General features: G+C 32.3%; 1 protein-coding gene across 4 annotated transcripts; it reads left to right on the top strand.

The window, feature by feature from the left end:
* Positions 1-328: 328 nt before the first annotated feature.
* On the top strand, positions 329-11182 carry LOC118448537 (leukocyte tyrosine kinase receptor-like). Of its 4 annotated transcripts, XM_035881889.2 has the most exons (27): positions 329-1330; positions 1743-1906; positions 2102-2351; positions 2433-2845; positions 2971-3163; positions 3252-3379; positions 3457-3588; positions 3674-3829; positions 3918-4048; positions 4115-4281; positions 4346-4440; positions 4643-4741; positions 4822-5008; positions 5090-5237; positions 5451-5597; positions 5657-5819; positions 5902-6081; positions 6330-6575; positions 6671-6772; positions 6851-7046; positions 7128-7410; positions 7503-7795; positions 8113-8338; positions 8446-8562; positions 8739-9014; positions 9221-9658; positions 9900-11182. In XM_035881889.2, the coding sequence occupies exons 4-27, from the start codon at positions 2482-2484 to the stop codon at positions 9945-9947; spliced, it is 4515 nt and encodes a 1504-aa protein (XP_035737782.2). In that variant the 5' UTR covers positions 329-1330; positions 1743-1906; positions 2102-2351; positions 2433-2481; the 3' UTR covers positions 9948-11182. The 4 variants fall into 4 exon arrangements, with proteins under 4 accessions (XP_035737782.2, XP_085518198.1, XP_035737784.2 ...); XM_085662072.1 differs by lacking the exon at positions 1743-1906 and having other exon boundaries at positions 7131-7410; XM_035881891.2 differs by lacking the exon at positions 1743-1906.
* The last annotated feature ends 8066 nt before the right edge of the window (positions 11183-19248 follow it).

Raw genomic sequence — 19248 nt, 5'->3', positions numbered from 1 at the left:
ACACATCCCTACACGTGCGTACATGCGTACGTTCGCTCTTTTTCTCTCTCTCTCTCTCTCTCTCACTCTCTCACTTCCTCTTTCTCTCTCTCTCTCTCTCTCTCTCTCTCTCTTTCTCTCTCTCTCTCTGTCTTTCTCTCTTTCTCTCTCTTTCTCTAGTGCTCCCTAGATATAAAGCTTTTTTGGAAGCTTTCGACACACACACACACATACACACATTCGAATGGCGACGCGTTTACGCGAGAGTCTGGACCGAACGCAGCGCGGCAAGACGCGTTGCAACGACGAGGCGGCAAAGGCGAGGCTTTAGTCGGGCTCAAACGTGCGCTCGTCACGGGGTGAATCCCTACGAACGTGTTCATCGATCAACACTATCGCAATATTTCTAGATACGTAATTCGGTCCACGAGTAACGATCACGACGGATGTTGTGATTTATATAAAGATAACGAACTTTATTGACGAACGAGAAATAACAAAAATCTACTTGCGTGAACAATTTTCTAGTGTTCCTAATCGTTAATTAATGATTTTGACTTCTCAATAACCGTCCATTAAGAATTCTCTTTAGCTTCTCTTTAGAATGTTTTTATTAAAAAAAGTTATATATATATATATGTATGTATGATAAATTTGGTGTTAAGTGCATATCTTTATTCCGTAATTATAGAATATTCAAAGATCCGAAATATTGGAACAGAGAGATCTTTCAAAGTTACTCGTTGCCGTTAAATTCGTTCAATGTTTGAATTATTGAACGTTGTCGAAAAATAGAATATTGAGATTGAAATGATGATCGGACGATAAAATATTGTATAACTATACGCGGTATATATTGATATAAGAAAATATGGCGGAGACGCAAGGTGTTTATTGATCGGGATGAAAGTTTCATGGTGAAATAATAGCCGGGATCGTCGTCCCGGATGGTATCATTCGAACTAGAGATCGAATCAGTTAGCATCAAGGGAGGACATTCTCTCCCAGGCTGTCACGTGACCTTTGCAAGAAATATTGACGAACTCGATTCGTTTTCAATGACTTTTTATGGACCTTTCATCAAGCTCCTCCGAAATTCTACGTTTTATACATATTTCACAATAATCGATGTCGTCAAGGGATGAGATAAGAAGAGAGCATGTGTGCTTTGGTGCCGTGATTTGCTTTCGTCTTGGCTAATTTCTGTACCATCTTTGACCTCCTCCTTTATTTATCATTTTTATAATCTATTATTAAATCGAGCGGGAATATATCATCGATACTAGCTACATTAACGAGCCAATATTACGATCGATGAAAGAAGACGAGATGAATTTTTATCCTGACAAAGGTAAGTAACTAGTATTTGAAGCAGCATGATCGGTAATAATTAGTCATCTCAAAAGATTAATTTTATTGTTATCCTGCATTCTACGAGGTAAAGAAATACAAAAGAGCCAAAAGAAAAGAAAAAGAAACAATGAAAATACAAGTGCACAATACAAACGTTTAATCTTTCAATCAACAACTTCGAACAAAAGTCTAGTTATACGATCGATGAAAATGCATTGAAAATATTCATATCTAATATCATTCGTTCGATTGCTGTCGGTGCTCGTCAAGATTTTCCTTCTTGATTTTTGATTTTCGATAACTATCGATTATTATCATCATTATTGTCATCATCAGGGAAAGTGTAATAATCGGTGGTTTCCACTTTTTTTGTCACTAAGCTGATGCAATATCATTTCAAATGCTTTAAGTTAACGGTATGCTGCTGGAGTGCTGTTACCGGAGATGAATCCATGATTGGCGGAAATGGCATAACTGATTGGCCGATATTTCATAATTTCCGGTACGGCAATCGCTGCGGAGTGGTATCCTCTCTATTACCGAGGCAGGCACCGATAGTAAGATCAGTCCGGATGTATGTACTTAAATCCCGAGGAAAGTGCGAACATGTTAAACGCTTCGAGAATTATGAATAAAACGTTGCTAAAAAGCTGCTTACAAAAATAGATGAAATCCGAAATATTCGAGAAGGAATTATTGATTTTGAGAAAAACGTATTATTTTTCTCTATTTACTTTTTTCATTTTTCGTCAACTTTTGACAATTGCAGGCAAGAAGAAGACGTATCGAAACTTAATAATAAGAAACAAACGTAGTAGCAATCTAAGCAGTACACGTGATGTGTAAAAGCATTGAATACGTCCGAATGACTGTGACACGTTCAAATAGCAAGTCGTTGGAAATATCAAGACAATATCTTTATCGAGTTGTCTCCCAAGAACGATTTAAGCGTCGCTTGTGGCATCATGGCCACGTGCGTTTCAATAAAAGTTTTACAAAACAGCGAGTGATCCTCGAAGGTAAATGATTTTTTTCTTCTTTATCTCCTTTTTCTGAAATGAATTTAAATATTATTCGTTGACAATGATCAATGATCATAGGATACGGTAAAGGACTCGAGGATAGTTCACTGGAAGAAGTCACGGAGTAATGATCAGAGTCAGGCGGTTCGAGCTGGGAACCGCGACTGTTAATTCGGTGAGTCCAGCCACCTGGAGTCGACAACATCGTCAAAGACGCGTCGGCTGTAACAGATATTCTTTGCTGAGAGTCTTTATAGCACTGTGTTGCATAACTGGTGCTTATTGTGATCGGTACGAGTGGAAAAAGAGATTACCACGTGGTTTAAAGGAATTACAAGCGGCCATGAATGGCAAGGCACAACCATTGGCTCTTCTGGGCCGTTGCGATTTCGACAATTTCTGCGATTGGAGTTTCAACGATACTCAGGGATTAAATAAGACAACGGCAAGAAAGTTTACAATTACAGCGGAGATTAGTAAGTCGGAGAAAGGTAAATAAACCAGGTTATTCAAAATTAGTTAAAATTTTTCTGAAATTCCCGGTGAAATTCATAGATCCATGTATTTACTATATATCAAAGGTAAGCTCTAAAAGCAACTGATTATTTTATTCAAGGAAACTTTCTATGGTTGCGGGGTTTTGGCAGGGGCCAATTAATGTCAGAAGTTATACCACGCACTGGATCACATTGTCATCTGTTATTAGCATTGCATCAAGTCAATATGAAAGATGGGGAATTCAATTTTGTTATACAAACGAATGGTCAAAGCTATATCGCAACTAAACGTATGGGAAATAATAATGCTAAGTAAGAATATTAACTTTATTGATATATCAATAAGATTGAGAGTTAAATACACTGATTATCTATGTTATTGAAATAAATGTCACTTTAGGTGGGAGATAACCAGTTTCAACATTGGTGCCATTGCACAACATTTTCGTTTATATTTAGAGATCTTTCTGCCCTATAAGAACTCAAGCGTAGCTGTCGATAATATTCAATTGGTCGATTGTTTTCCAGGTAATAAAATAATGCCGATTTTGCATCCATCGCAATCGTAATCCAATAATGAGTAGTTATGTTTATTTCTTTAATAGAATCTCCACCGGATGTTACGGTTTGCACGGACGACATGTTTCGTTGTAACAATGGTTCCTGCTTGAATAGAACACGTATATGTGATTTGACGAAGGATTGTGCCGATGCAGAAGACGAAGGGCTCGATTGCGGTGAGTTAAAAAAATTTCTTTTTCATCGTTTTTTCTTTTTTCTTTCGATTCAAAAGTAATTCCATAATCTAATGATAAATTTTAGACAAAATGCCACCCAATTCAAGATGTAATTTTGAAGATGGTTGGTGCGGTTGGACAAATCTTCCCGGGAGTTCATTAAATTGGACTCTTCATTGTGGTCCAACACCAACTGAAAGAACCGGACCAAGTTACGATCATACGTATCGAAATATAACGGGTACAATATTCTTCATTGATTTATCGAAATAGTAAGATTAATTTGAATTTTTATAAAAATGCTTAATCATTCGATCGCTCTGTTTTAGGTACATATGCTTATGTGAATACAGCGAAAGGAATAAAATATGGTAGCCGAGGCACACTGGAGAGTCCATTGTTTAATCCAACACCACCTTACAGTAGTGATCCTAATAGTTCTTATCATCAGAGCTGTCAAGTAGGTATATAATGCTTGTATTTTCCTTCATTCTTCATTCTATTTTTTATTTATTTTTTATTATAGATCCGATTCTTTTACCATCGTTACGGTGTACAGAGTGGTTCTCTCGGATTATACTTGGTTCAAGTGAAACCACATCAAAATAATTCTAAATTATTATGGTGGTCTTACGGTGACAAAAGCGATGATTGGTATAGCCAGACTGTTCCCCTTCCAGAGATCAGATATAGGTATATAATAGACGAATAGAAAGACTTTAAATTAGCATGATATAAGTTAATATTTACATTCTAGATATTTTTTGCAATTTGAGGCAAGCAGAGGATATGCTTCGAAAGGTGATATTGCTATTGACGATATTTCTCTCAGTCCAGAATGCTTTGGTATAGGTAAGTTATAAATAATGATGGGCCAAAAGTTTCTAACTAGTTTGTAGCTGTACAATTTGAATAAAATTAAGCTTAAAAAGTTTTGAAAAAGAGTAATTGATTTTTGAAGTCTTTTAGAAATTTTTGGCCCATTCTGTATCTATGTCTTCTTTATTTTCTTTATTTTCTTATTATTTACATTAAACGTATATGTTATGTTTAGGAGTACCACCAGAAGTTGTTGGAACTTTTGATTATTATAATCCTATAATAGAGTCTGAAAGAATACCAGAAGCACATATTGATTTCGTTAATGAAACGGGTACGATTGAAAAGATGATGTTGAATTAAACATAGTTTCACATTTCGTTTTTGTATAATATTTTTTTCATGTTTGTTTAGTAATCCATATCACTACTTGTGGTGCTACCGGCCGAATAGGTCCAACTCTAAAACAGTGTATGGAGGAAAATAATAGAACCGACATCGAGTTGATTGAAAAATCATCGGCACCTTCTCAGGAAGATTTACCTGTTTTTAATCTAGATGGAATTCAGAGGTGGACTGCACCACGTGGTGGATATTATACGTAAGAAGTTCTGCTGAATATTGTTAAATAGGTAATACCTATATTTCTTTATCCACGTAATCATATTTTCTTTTCTAATAGTTTAATTGGAATGGGTGCACGTGGTGGGCGAGGTGCTTCCGGTACAGGAAGTACATTGGGTTCACTTGTACGTGGTGTCGTTGAACTAGTAAAGGGTGATCAACTTTATTTCATGGTTGGACAGCCTGGAATTGACGCGTGTCCTAAGGTAAACATTTATTAAGGATTCATCTTATTCTTCTTATTTCATCTTTCATTCCTTCATAATATTTAATCGATAAAGGAATTTTAACTCAAATAATAAGTTATTCATTGTTTATTAAGATCAAGCGATGTAATTGAAATATAAGATAATTAGAAAAATACATATAAAGTGTTTTCATATAAACAAAATTGCAAAAAACTATTAAACAATTTTTAGAATTTGGGAATGCAGACAAAGCAATGTCAAGCTCCATTTGATGGACCATCAGAAACAGGCGGTATGCCATCGATATTTCACGAAGTGAAAAAAATGGAGGTGAAAGATGGTGGAGGTGGCGGTGGTGGTGCTACCTATATCTTCACTGTAAGTAAATGACCAAACGCGATAAAATCTTACATATTAAAATTGACATTATTTTATAGCTTAAGAATAATGGTGATCAGCAACCATTGCTTATCGCTGCCGGTGGCGGTGGATTAGGATTACGTGTAGGACAATCAGTGGATGATAGTATACAACATGGAAAAGGTGCTGCTCCACCTGAAAGATCACCTAGTTCTGGCTTAGCGATTACTGAAAACGCAGGTATCGCAATTGACAAATGATATTAAGTTAAATATGCTAAAAATATTCATTTTCTATAACGATACAAATTTGATTCGAACAGGTCCTGGTGGTGGTTGGAATAGTTCGAATAGTATGTTCCGAGTAGCTGCTGGAATTCCTTTGGCTCGTGGAGGAAAAGGTGGAGCTGGCTGTGGTTCTGGTAAAGAAGGTTACGGTAATGGTGGATTTGGTGGAGGTGGTGGTGGTTGTTTAACAGGAGGTGGTGGTGGAGGTTATATAGGTAAAGCACGACATTTCTCCTTACTAGCAAATTCCTTTTAAGATCCTCAAGCTATAAATATAGATTTTAGATTTTAATGGAAACGATTTTCGTTTTTGACAAAATTTGAAATTTTTTTCATTCAGTATTTTCATCTATGTATTTAACAAATCTTAATTCTCATTTGAATTAACGGGTTGGGAGCAATTTCTTGGAAATATAAATCGTTTCTAATTAGATATCGCTATTTTATTTTTAATACCATGCAGGAGGTAGTACTGGTCTTAAGGAATCCGGTAATGGCGAAGGCGGATATTCTTATGCTGCTACCGCTTTATTACACGTTTATTTTCAACCTGCTGCGAATCCTGGACCTGGTGAAGTTTATATAATACCTGCTATAAGTGGTTGCAAATGCGATTTTCGTTGCATTGCTCTCGATCAATATTTAAGTGAAACAAGGTGTCTGTGTCCACCAGGTTGGGTTCTCAGCAATGATTCCAGATCCTGCATCAGTAAGTTACGCGTTGCTAATAAATAATTATTATTAATATGTAATCGTTATTATTAGAAATAAATATTTTCTAACTGAAACTCGTGTCTATTGTAGTGGCCACTGACCCAAAGGTGTCTCATCAACTGTTTATAATTTTGTTGATATTCGCTAGCATAATTTTATTAGTGGCTCTCATCGGACTTGGCACGCTACTTTGTAAGCGATTAGACTTTTCTTTCAAAGATAGAAATTAATATGTTATAATATCTAATTTCTACAAATTTGATTCTGTAGATATTCGCTATCAGAATCGAAAAACTCTTTTACAACGTCGACAGGTGATGTTTGGAAATGGTACGGAACTAACAGCATTGAGAGCTGTCTCGGATACGATGATGACCGAATTTAATCCAAATTACGAATTTGCTGGGAATTTATACAGTTTTAAGGATTTACCTCAGATTCCACGTGAATACATCTCTTTGGTGAAGTTAGTATTTCATTTTATCCAATAAAAGAGGCAAAAAGATGATGTAGTAATTAAGTATATTTGTTATATACTGTATCCAAGTAGACCACTTGGACAAGGTGCTTTTGGCGAAGTCTTTCAAGGAGTATACAAATACAGATGTAACGAGGAGCATCCGGTAGCTGTTAAAACTCTACCCTCATTGACGACATCTCAAGCGGAAGCTGATTTCATGATGGAAGCTCTTATTATGAGTAAATTCAGCCATCCCAATATAGTACATTTTATTGGAGTCTCTTTCGACAGCCACCCAAGATATATTGTATTAGAATTATTAGCTGGTGGTGATTTGAAAAATTTCCTTCGAGAAGAAAGACCAAGATCGGTGAGTTAATCTATAATTTATGTGTACATTTAATAAAAAAAAAGGGGGGGAAAATCAATTTATTTATTAACTACATGAATTATTATCATCAGGATCGTTCTACTACGTTAACTATGTATGATTTGATAATGTGTGGCTACAATGTTGCCAATGGTTGTAAATACATGGAAGAGGCACGTTTCATACATCGCGATATAGCTGCAAGAAATTGTTTACTCACTTGCAAAGGATCTGGTCGTATAGTAAAAATCGCAGACTTTGGTATGGCTAGAGATATATATAGAAGTGACTATTATAGGAAAGGCGGTAAAGCTATGTTACCTATAAAATGGATGCCACCAGAAAGTTTTTTGGATGGTATATTTACTACGAAAACCGACGTTTGGTAAGTTTTGATAATATTTTTCAAGATAATTATTCCAAACATTCATTATGCATTATTGTTATTATTAATATTTTCAATAATTACTTTTGTTTAGTTAGACTAAAAGCTAAGTATCTTATAAATACAATTTTATATAAAATTTTAGATTTTCGTGATTAATTTTACGAAATGACTGTTACGAAATTTTACGAAACGAAGTGAATCAATTTGATAGATGATCCTTCTAATCCTTTTATTAGTTTAAATGATGTAATTGTTTGTACTATCTGCAGTTTAAAGATATAAAAAGTAAATAATGTGATGGTTTTCATTTAAAGGGCTTTCGGCGTTCTTCTTTGGGAAATTATGTCTTTTGGGTATATGCCATACACTGGCTGTGCCAATCGTGAGGTAATGTCAATGGTAACGTCTGGTGGTCGTTTGGAAAAACCAGCAGGTTGTCCCGATCCAATTTACGGAATAATGACGCGTTGTTGGCATCCACGCCCGGAGGATCGGCCTAGTTTTGCGACCATCACCGAAAGAATCGATTATTGCTTGCAGGTAGAGTATATTTCTAAGAGAAATGGAATTAAACAAATAAATTATTAAAAATGAATTATAACAAAATAAATTTTTTTTTAATAATTAAAGATTCTTCTATTCATTAGGATCCCGACGTAATAAACCATCCAACACCAAATTACGATATTTTACCAGCTTGCGATCGTGAAATAACAATTATGAGACCGGATCCTGAAACAGAATGCATCAATGTCCATTCGGATGTGAGTTAACTAATATAGAATTAATATACTAATTCTATATTAATATAGAATTAATATACTAATTCTATATTAATATAGAATTAATATAGAATTTGTTTAAACAAAAAATGTATACTCATCGGTAGACATCGATAAATAAATTAAAAAAATACAAAATTCTATCGATTTCTTTATAGACTGCGTTGATTGATGGTTATATGCAGCCAAGAGACATAGAATTTCGTCCAGTGACTTATCGCATTGAACAAGTCACCAATAATATGTCTTATATGCATCAAAAGAAATACGAAAGTGGATCTACGAATGATAATATATCTCGAATGAGAGATATTCAACGAATTGAATCAGAACAGAATAATTCCTATAAGGATAATCCAAAGAATCTGAACAATGAAGATAATCTCGAAAACGCTCGTACGGTTCTTGACAACGATGGCAACGACAGAACCGAGGTAAATATGAGCGAAATTAGATAACGTAAGCACTTTTCTGCTAAATTTCTCTTAATTCGTTCTTTAACTTTTTCTTATCTTTCTTTATATTTATTTATCTTTTATCTTGAAATTGATTAAAATAGAAGGTTTCATTCGAAGTTGTTACGATTTTTTCTCAATAGCATAAATTATTTTTTATTTTATCATATTTCATTTCATTTCAGCACGAACGTAAAACGACGAACGTCGAGGAAAAGGAGATTTCAGAATGTTCCGATAACGGAAATGATCCTCCCGAGGATCAAGATGATCGTTTCAGCGAGAACAGTGACGGCACAGACTTAGCGGCTGATAGAAAAAACGGGAATGAAAGTACTACAACGACTGACACTAATTCTGATTCAATGGCTGTCGTACCAGCTGATACTTCGACCGATACGACGAGCAATTCGACACCGAACACACGTACCTGTTCACCTAGTCGGATCGTTCTCAATGCTAATGCTAACAACGTCAATGGAATATTAAAAAAAAGTGCTTTGAAGGCTGCTCTAAGTTTGGATCCAAGCGCTTTATACCGCGGCACGATTCATTATGAGAAAATACCATTCTCTGCACCACCACAACGTTCTAGCACACCTGGAAGTATAGAGCTGTCTAAGGTAAACTTAGATGTATAAATTTTCTATCTAGGACATCTTGCTCGTTTTATCTGACCATAAATTAACTTATATTTTGTTACTGTTGTATCTACCTAAATTGTACAACTGAAAGAAAATGATTTAGAGTCTAACATTGAGGATAATATTTGACTCCAATCAGATGAAACTTCATACACGATACTCGAACTACTCTTACATTGTTAACATCGTCGATTTTTTCATTTATTTTTTACGCGTATAGGATTCTCTTGGACACGAGTTACCTAGGCAGGAAGAATGTTCTTGCTGAGAATTGTACGATGGGGGCTGACCGGACTCTCCCCCAGACACTGCTGTAGCGGTAATCGCTGCGAGGACTTGCAGGCAGCTGCAAAGATCAGCGACGATTTCTGCGATCACGTTTAAATTGACGGAATCATCGACCATTCTTTGGACATCCGCCGATGAGATGTCTTCGAGATTTTATTCCCAGGAGACGCTTTTATAAATAACGTTGCGAATGATCCAACATTTTTATTTGTTCGCAGGTTATTACATATACATACATATATATGTATATGTATTATATGTACAACAATTAAATTGTATAGAAACAAATTATTACAATGACAAAAACATAATGTCCATAAGTAATTACAATTATAAAAGTACAAGAGGAAAAGAAAAATACTCAGATATATGTATATATGTGCAATTATATGTACAGGTTGAATCGCATTATTTATTAACGGTTACCGTTTCCAGTTAAATAATAATCAATGAAGATATAAAATAAGACCTAACGTATTATAGACTGCTTCTAATATTGAGAGAATTTTTCTAAAAAACAATCTCTTGCTTTTGCACATTGCAACAGTGATTTCTTTTCCGTCTTTCTTTTTTTAAAAGTCAGATACCGACTTGCAACGGATCACTGTACAATAATTATAACGCTGGCGGCGAAATCACAACGACTACGACAATGGGAATGATTGTAATAACGACAACGGCGGTAGTTGGTAATGATAAGAGTAGAAATAGTGTAGTAATTGTGCAATGTTTAATAGGATTAATTGTAGTAGCAGTAGCAGTAGTAATAGTAGTAGTAGTATTAGTAGTAGTAGTAGTAATAGTGATAGAAGTAATAGTAGTAATAGTGATAGAAGTAGTAATAGCAGTAAAAGATGAAATAGCAACAACAGCATCGGAAAACAATTGTAGTTACATGAGGAAAAAATGTATTTTAAACTTTTCAATCTGTCATTGAAATATATACAATGGTATTTTGATAATTCTACCATTATAGAGAATACAAATAATGTGCCAGGGTATAAAAACCTCACTTTACCTAACAATTACAAAGACAAATATTCGATATTTTACATATATTTGTCATCTCAATAATATGCATATATCCATCATAGATATAGGGATAATGATAGTTATAATCATATGGATGTAATGATAATGTTGATGAAAAAAGTATCGAGGAATGTTCTATAGAAGAAAAACAGGAAAACGAAATAATAATAATAAGTGGTTAAAGAGGACGAAATAATACTAATGATAATAGTAATACTACTAGTAATAATAATAATAATAATAATAATAATAATAATAATAATAATAATAATAATAATAATAATAATAATAATAATAATAATAATAATTATAATAATAATAATAATAATAATAATAATAATAATAATAATAATAATAATAATAATAATAATAATAATAATATTAACAATAATAATAATAATAACAATAATAACAATAAGAATACGAATAATAATAATAGTAATAATAATAATATAACAACAAGAAAAGAAGAAAAATTAACTAATAGGGAATTGAAATAACAACAAAGATGATTCGTCCGTATTCGTACGAACTCACTCGATACAGAGTTGGGAATTATTCGAGATTGAATTTTTATTTAATTAATTATTTGAATAAAAATTTATTCGTTATTCGTATTATTTGTATACGCCTTGTTCTTTATTACCTATTATCCATCAGTCGTATTATTTGTTATTAAGTAACAATTCATTAAAAAAAAAAAAAGAAAAATAAATATCTCGTATATCGATATGAGAATTAAATTATTATTTAAATAAAAATTTATTCACAATAAAACCTTTAAACAGTGATTATTAAAGAACAAGGCTGCAATCGAACGCAAAAATATTAACGTTAAACGCGAATAATATTTTTTTATTCGTCGTCTTTTTTGCGTCATTTGTAGCAACTCTAATTCTAGCAAAATTATTACGAAGTTATTTTTTAAATGTCGAACCGAAATAATTCAAAGCGTTTCTATTGATGCACTCGATTTAGATTTTGTTCAAATTGATAACTATTCCTTTTCATAGAAGCGACATAAGAATGTATCGAATGTAAAGAAATTCATGCGGAAAAGAGAGAGAGAGAGAGAGAGAGAGAGAGAGAGAGAGAGAGAGAGAGAGAGAGAGAGAGAGAAACAAGTAGAGACAATATCACGAACGTGAATTTTGCCGGTCTAATAACAAGATTGTATCCTAATTGAGATCACCGTTTTGTCCGCCATATTCAAAGCGCAGATCGCGCCATTTTCGTATTCCTTGAATTCTACCTTGAGGTGGAAATTTAAATATTGGCTGTAGTAAATGAACGAAGTCTCGTATATTTAACGGAGAAAAGGAAGCACACGGCCCTTTTTTACTTTTCTTACAAGAAGAAGAAAAATGATACAACGATGTATCTTGTGTACGTGTGTTTAGCATATATGTACACCCTTTAAAAATATCGCATCACCGACCTCACCAAAAATCACCATGTTTTCTTATGTATGATAATAAAGAAACATGTTTATGGAAAATCTTGAACAATCGATTGAACAACTTGAAATTTCTCGTCTCATTGACTCATTATTACGTTATCGAGGAAACTTTTTATTTTTTTCTCTTTTTCTTTTTCATTATCTTTTACTTTTCCTGGTAGTTCTGACGCTTAGGGATTGCAATGATTATATATATGAATCTATGAATTATACGTATACACATTCGAGCATTATTAGGTAATGTAGAAGAAGTTCAGGAAGAAAGAAGAGGAATGACGATGACGATGAAATCCAATTTGTGGTACAGTTTTGCTTCCACTTTGACACGTAGAGTATTTTTATATCTCGCGAACTTGTTCAATTAAATTTCTCCTTTCAAAGCCATAATGAATTATTTTTATTACTACGTCAAGACCGTCGATGAGGATAGCGAGAATGCAAAATTGAGAAAGACATAAATTCTTAAAAGGATAAGCTCCAAGGACAGAGATTGATGAAGAGAAATCATTAAACTGATAATATCAAGGAATTCACTTTGGCGTATGTATCGACGACATCTGGTTTCTTTGTAGAAATATTAAATTGCAGAAGACACCTAAAAAGTTCTGGTTGACTCTCCGAAGATATGAGCTTCGTTCGAGATTACTTTAACATCTCCAATTTTGGAGATGTTAATTATCCTGCCAATGTTACTTTCAATGGTCTTTTATTTGCAGTTACTTCCAAGGTCTTCCATCAGCGATTTTTTATAGTATTGAATCCGCTAAGGATAGGTTGAAGAGAATTAAGATGTTTTGATTAAAGATTTTCTTTATTCTTTGCAAATAATACGATTTACTATCTCTATTTACTATCTTACTGTACTATCTTTATGTATACAAAGTATTTCGTTTATCTTGAAAAGTTGGAATATCTTGTGAGAAATAGAACGTACCAACAAAATTTTTTACAGATTTGTTTAGTATGAAGAGATTATATGATGCTAATTCTTGTTTTGCAGGTTTAATAGTTGGGAAAATATCAAAGTTAAATTCATTTATTTAAATGGAACTATATATGTTTCTTTTTATAGTTAGATGGCTTTTGTTAAGACGAATTTAACGACATGCCATATGAGGTCATTTATTATTATAAAATGTTATATATCATATTATATTGCGAATTTCTGTAACCTTGTATTGCTGGTTGCCTACTATTAGGCTTCATCTTGTAAACAAAGGTCCAATTATTATTAAATACAAATTAACGACTAAGTAAATGAAATTTATTTTGTAAGAAGTTCGATATTCGTTTACAATATGTAGCCTAGGAACCAGCAATCAGAGATATAGGATTATATTCTTTAGGAATTAAGGATTTTGTAATATAATTTATAACATTTTACAATACTAACTAACCCTATATGGCACATCGTTGAATTCGTCTCCACAAATTTCATCGAATTATAAAAAGAAAAATATATAGTTCCATTTAAAAACAATGAATTTGATTTTAAAATTTCTCCCATCATTTGACCTGTAAAAAAAATTAACATTATATAATGTGCCCCTTTATACCAAACAAATCCGTAAAAATATTTTATTGATAGATTTAGTCTCTCATGAGATATTCCAATTTTTCGAGATAAATGGGATACTCTGTATATATATATATATATATATATATATATATATATATGGTGTAAAAATATAGACGCATTCGGATATTGGAGCGTGATGGAGGAGATCGTTATAAATATATTGGAGATAGGAATACTTTTCTATCTCGCAGTTTTCATAATAATCAAGTTGAACACAAATAATTCAAATAATGTTACAAGTTAATGTCACATGTTACTGATGTTACATTTTCAGTGCTTCTCTACTATTAATATGGTTTTATGCTGTTGATATTTCCAATCAAGATGTTCACTATTTCCCCTCTAACATTGGTTAAGTAGCATTATGGTTCCTATTTTAAATTTGGTCCTTTTGATATACTTTTTCCTCGCGCCCGTTTTTTCACACCCTGCATATAAATATGTATATTTGTATGTAAATGTATATATAAATGTATACATGCATTACTATATACATTATATAATAGAGATAAACAATGTATGACAAAAAATATAACTATATAATACTTATATACATATATATATATAATATACAATATATGTATTGGAAGTTTTTTTATCTCTCATAGAAATTAGTCTTGCTTTTTTTCTTTTTATCCAATTCTATATTTTCTATCTAATTTTTTTTCTCTTGCTTTCTTTTTTCCTTTTTTTTTTTTGACAATTCTCTCTTTACAGATTATATACGATGAGCAATTTCGACGATCTTTCGTCAACTTTTATCGAAGCGTTTCTATTGTACTTGGCCATACAAATACGAAGAAACAACCCATTCAATTTTCATTACAAGCTATTGTTAATGGCCACTTGGTGAAGGAAACGAAATAAGAGAAAATCATCGTTATAAAATATTACGTAGGCGAAACAATATTAATATTTTTTTCTTCTACCGAAACGAACGATAGACAAGATATTATTTCGTTACTATTGAAAACTACAACAAATACGTACAACATCACTAGGAGAATCCTTCATTGGTATATCGAATTCCACTTAAATATTCAATCATGAAAGTTATTCTAGGCTTGAACGGATTAAAGCATTAATTTGACGTCTTAAGAATATTTTTCATAGAGCCCAATAAAAATGTATATTTGATTACAACTACAAATGGGCGTTACATTACAGGTTTCGTATGGCCAGCGATGAAGGTTGAGTTTTACAAAGTATGCCAGGATCTTTTTCTGGACAGCAAAATATTAAACTCACTTGGATCGCGATGAGAAGAATAGTAATACAAGTTCAGATATATATATATATATATATATATATATATATATATATATATATATTGTTTTTCATAAAATACTTCTCGACGTAAGTGCACAAATTTGTGGTACAACATCATGGATCCTAAAGAGTTCGTGATATGTGTAACTTGGAACTAAAAAATGCTTAAGATTTGCATAATGATAGCAAAGCGTTTTTTATCTATTTATCTACTGTATTTTCCCAGCGAATGTCTAACGAATTCCTAAGAGCAAATATTCTCTATAATTATATATGATCTTTGAAAGAAAGTCATGCGAATTACTTAATAATACGCACGTGTACGTCAATAGGAAATACTCGTATATTTTGCGAATTTGTTTAAAATAAAGTGCCAAAGATTCTTCTCTAATCATTTAAACTTATTTTATATAAATATAAATCACCTGTTACAGAAGCTATAAAAAGTGTATGTAGATAAGGAAGCATCAAAGTTGTTAATATAGTTCAATATGTGTTCTGGTCATTGACTTAGTCATTGATCCGAATTCTTTTCAACGAAAGCTTTAATTTGAAGTCTTTTTTTTTTTAATACTTCATTATATACATTGAACATAATATCTCGACACCTTAAATAGATACATATATTTAAGCTTTCTTTCATTCTCCTAAGATAGGGTTCTTGTGCAGTAAAATCTAGTAGGAGCACTTCTTTACCGTTTCGACTTGATGAAGTCGAGAAGCAGCGTGAATATCGGTGTTTTTCAACAACATCTAATATATATAATATATATTTGTAGGTATATACGTTAAGTAAGACGATTGAATTGCCAGTTTCAAATGAGAACGAACCTATATCTTGACCAAAATTGGAGATATATATATAGGGTACTATATTCATATATATAAAAGAAATGCAAGATTTCTTCGAAAGAAGAGTCGACGATGTTATAAATAATTAAACTATAGTCTTAGATGTCAAAGAAACAACAATGATATATGTAATTATCGATCTGCCGAATTTGTTAATTTTTCAATTTCTGTTATAGGAATATTTATATGTGACTCATGCGGTAATGTTAATAAACAAGTGTATTGGCTTTACTCCAGAATAATATGAGATAAAAGCCGTGAGGTGACGCATCGGTAGAGAAAGAGAAAGAGAGAGAGAGAGAGAGAGAGAGAGAGAGAGAGAGAGAGAGAGAGAGAAAGAAAGAGAGAGAGAGAGAGAGATATCGTCGATAATATAAAATTTGATATTATGCAACGAAAAACCTAAACGAAGAGTTAAGAATTAGCGTTCAATCGGTTCGAAGAATTTTATTTCGTGTCTGGGAAAAAGATCAAACAGACGTTAGTGGCATACGTTTCAATATCAGAAAGCCTGGGTGTGAAAGATCCTTTAGTAATTTACTATAATTCAAAAGTGTGACAAGATAAGAATCTTATAAGTCGTGTATAATAATTATGGAAAAAGTTTTCTTTGAATTAAGAATTGAAACAGGAGAAGTGAGTAACAAACGCACGTGATTCAATTTTATCGCGTGAATCATTCTTTGTTTGTCGATATGTACGATAGTACACGTAGTATACAAAACGATCAAGCTGAATGGTGGTTTGATTACAAGGTCGTTCGGTGGATTTTAAACGTTCCGCGCGAAAATGTTTTGTGAATATACGGTTGACGCAGCTATATCTCTTTTCCTCTCTCTCTCTCTCTCTCCTCTCTCTTCTCATTCTCTTGCCAACAAAGTTTATCGAACTTGACCGAATTGAAGCGCCAGGTATTGATCGACTCATTTTCGGACCCTGGATTCTTCTCGTTCCTTTCTAGTATCAACGAATGCATAGAATCGAAAAATTATTATCTAAATTATTATACAATATTATTTTCATTGCAATTCGCAATAAGTTCTTTAACTATATTCCTGAGGACAGTAATATATTTTTGGAAAAAAAATTTAAAAAATTTCAAATTACATGCCTGAAATATCGTCAATTTAATTTCAGACATTAAGACGTAAATATATATATTTTTTTGTTACACATCAGAAACAGATCGGATTATAAAAAAAAACTTGATTGAATTAATCAATTAATTGGATTATAGAACCATGGAAATAGACAAATAAATAAAACAAGAGAAATACAAAGAACGAGATATGGCACTTATTACTCTTGTTACGGTCCTGGTTAAGTCGATGGCCTACACGCGTCTGAATGGAAAAGATAGGCATACCGAAATATATAAAGATATTCGAGGCACGAGCTGGCTCTTGGTGTTTTTCGGCGTTTTAATCTTGAGTCGCGTGTAATTGGAACGTTATAACGTCGACACAAGAATCGTTTAACAGATGCATAGAATACATGAGAAAAGACTGAAGATCAATAGCATTATGCGGTGCATCGAAGTTGCATCTTTCAGATACAGTATTTCACTTATATAGGCGATTGAAATAACAATTATAATTTCGTATTTATATAGTTTTTCATTTTTCTTTTTTATATTTTATTAAATATTACGTAGCTCGAAAAAATTTATTTCGAACATTCGAAGTTTTTTCGACAAACGAAAATTAATTCGAAGTTTAAAATTTTTGACATAGGTTTCAAAGTTTTGATAAATCTCGAATCTTTTATCACTTTCGTTAGATTGTCAACAATAGACTTTTTTTTGTGCGCGTTATATCGAATCTTACACCGTCACTATTTCTTTAATAACAAGATTTTATTCAAATAGGTTTTAATCTATTCCTTTTGATACTCTGATTATATATTTGCTGCTTCGAATAAAAATATAATTATTACTCTATATTGTATATATTATCTTTTTTAATACACGTGTGCACACTCAAGCTAGTTCACAGAACTTTCTTTCAAGGTTTATATTTATTAATATTATTGTATAGAAAATTTGTCCATGAGAATTCGTTAGACAGTCGTTAAGAAAATACTGTAAGATAAAAAGCTCATTGCTACTATTATCCGAATCATAAACATTCTTAGGTAAGTGTATAGACTTCGGAAATTTGCTAAGTCGAACAATAAATAAGTGATAGATTCATAAACCGATTGAGTCATGGATTTGTCTGGAGTCTATTTGTTCCTCGCTAAACAGTTTGTTCATTTCGTCCAAGGAATCATTTGTTTAAATATTTCAAGAAATTATTCAGACACGTCCACGACCAATGAGATACTCCCTTTTCGAGGTTTCTCACTTTTTACTGAAACTCTTCCTTTTCTCTTTTCCTTTCTAATTGCATAATTTTGTTTATCTAGGTAATTTATTAGAAGTCATCATATATTTAATTCAGAACATTCCCTGAGAAACATTCCGGCAAAAGGATTCAAGCCAAAATGCATTCGATCAAAAACATTCATTTACCGAATAGATAACGTGAAATACTTTTAAATCGTTTAATATTATAATACAATCAATAGAATAGTTTATAACAAGTTAGAATACCTTTAACTGTAAAGTGTAGCTTTCAACAACTAACACGAATACATTTGTAATTCTAAACGCAAATGATAAATGTGTTACTGTCGAACAACATAGTTTAATTGCGATCAATTAAATGCGCAACGTGAAATAACAGGAGATGTCTGCAAGAAATAACATGCTCACGTCAACAAAATTGTATTATATATACATTAAATACAGTTTTGTTATTGAATAAGCAATACGTATGCATAAGCAATAAACATATTTTTCTATTTTATTTCATTCTATTTCTTTTATTCCCTAGATATTAACGTTCGTATACTGCAAGTTATAAAAACGTATAACGTAAATTAATGTATTTATGATAATTTGAACTTTATAAACTTTTTTTAATACATATTTTATGTCAATGAAACTGCTTGAACAAAAATAATCAAAAAGCTTATTAAATATTGAATACTCATCAAGTATGTGTCTAAAATTTATCGAAACTTTTAAGACGATTCTATAACGATCAA

The sequence above is a fragment of the Vespa mandarinia genome, chromosome 17 (genome assembly GCF_050613455.1).
Source record: "Vespa mandarinia isolate Hongniang chromosome 17, ASM5061345v1, whole genome shotgun sequence".
NCBI classification, from domain to species: Eukaryota; Metazoa; Arthropoda; class Insecta; order Hymenoptera; family Vespidae; genus Vespa; species Vespa mandarinia.
Note: the sequence above shows the minus strand (reverse complement) of the source record. Positions and strands in the feature narration are given on the sequence as shown.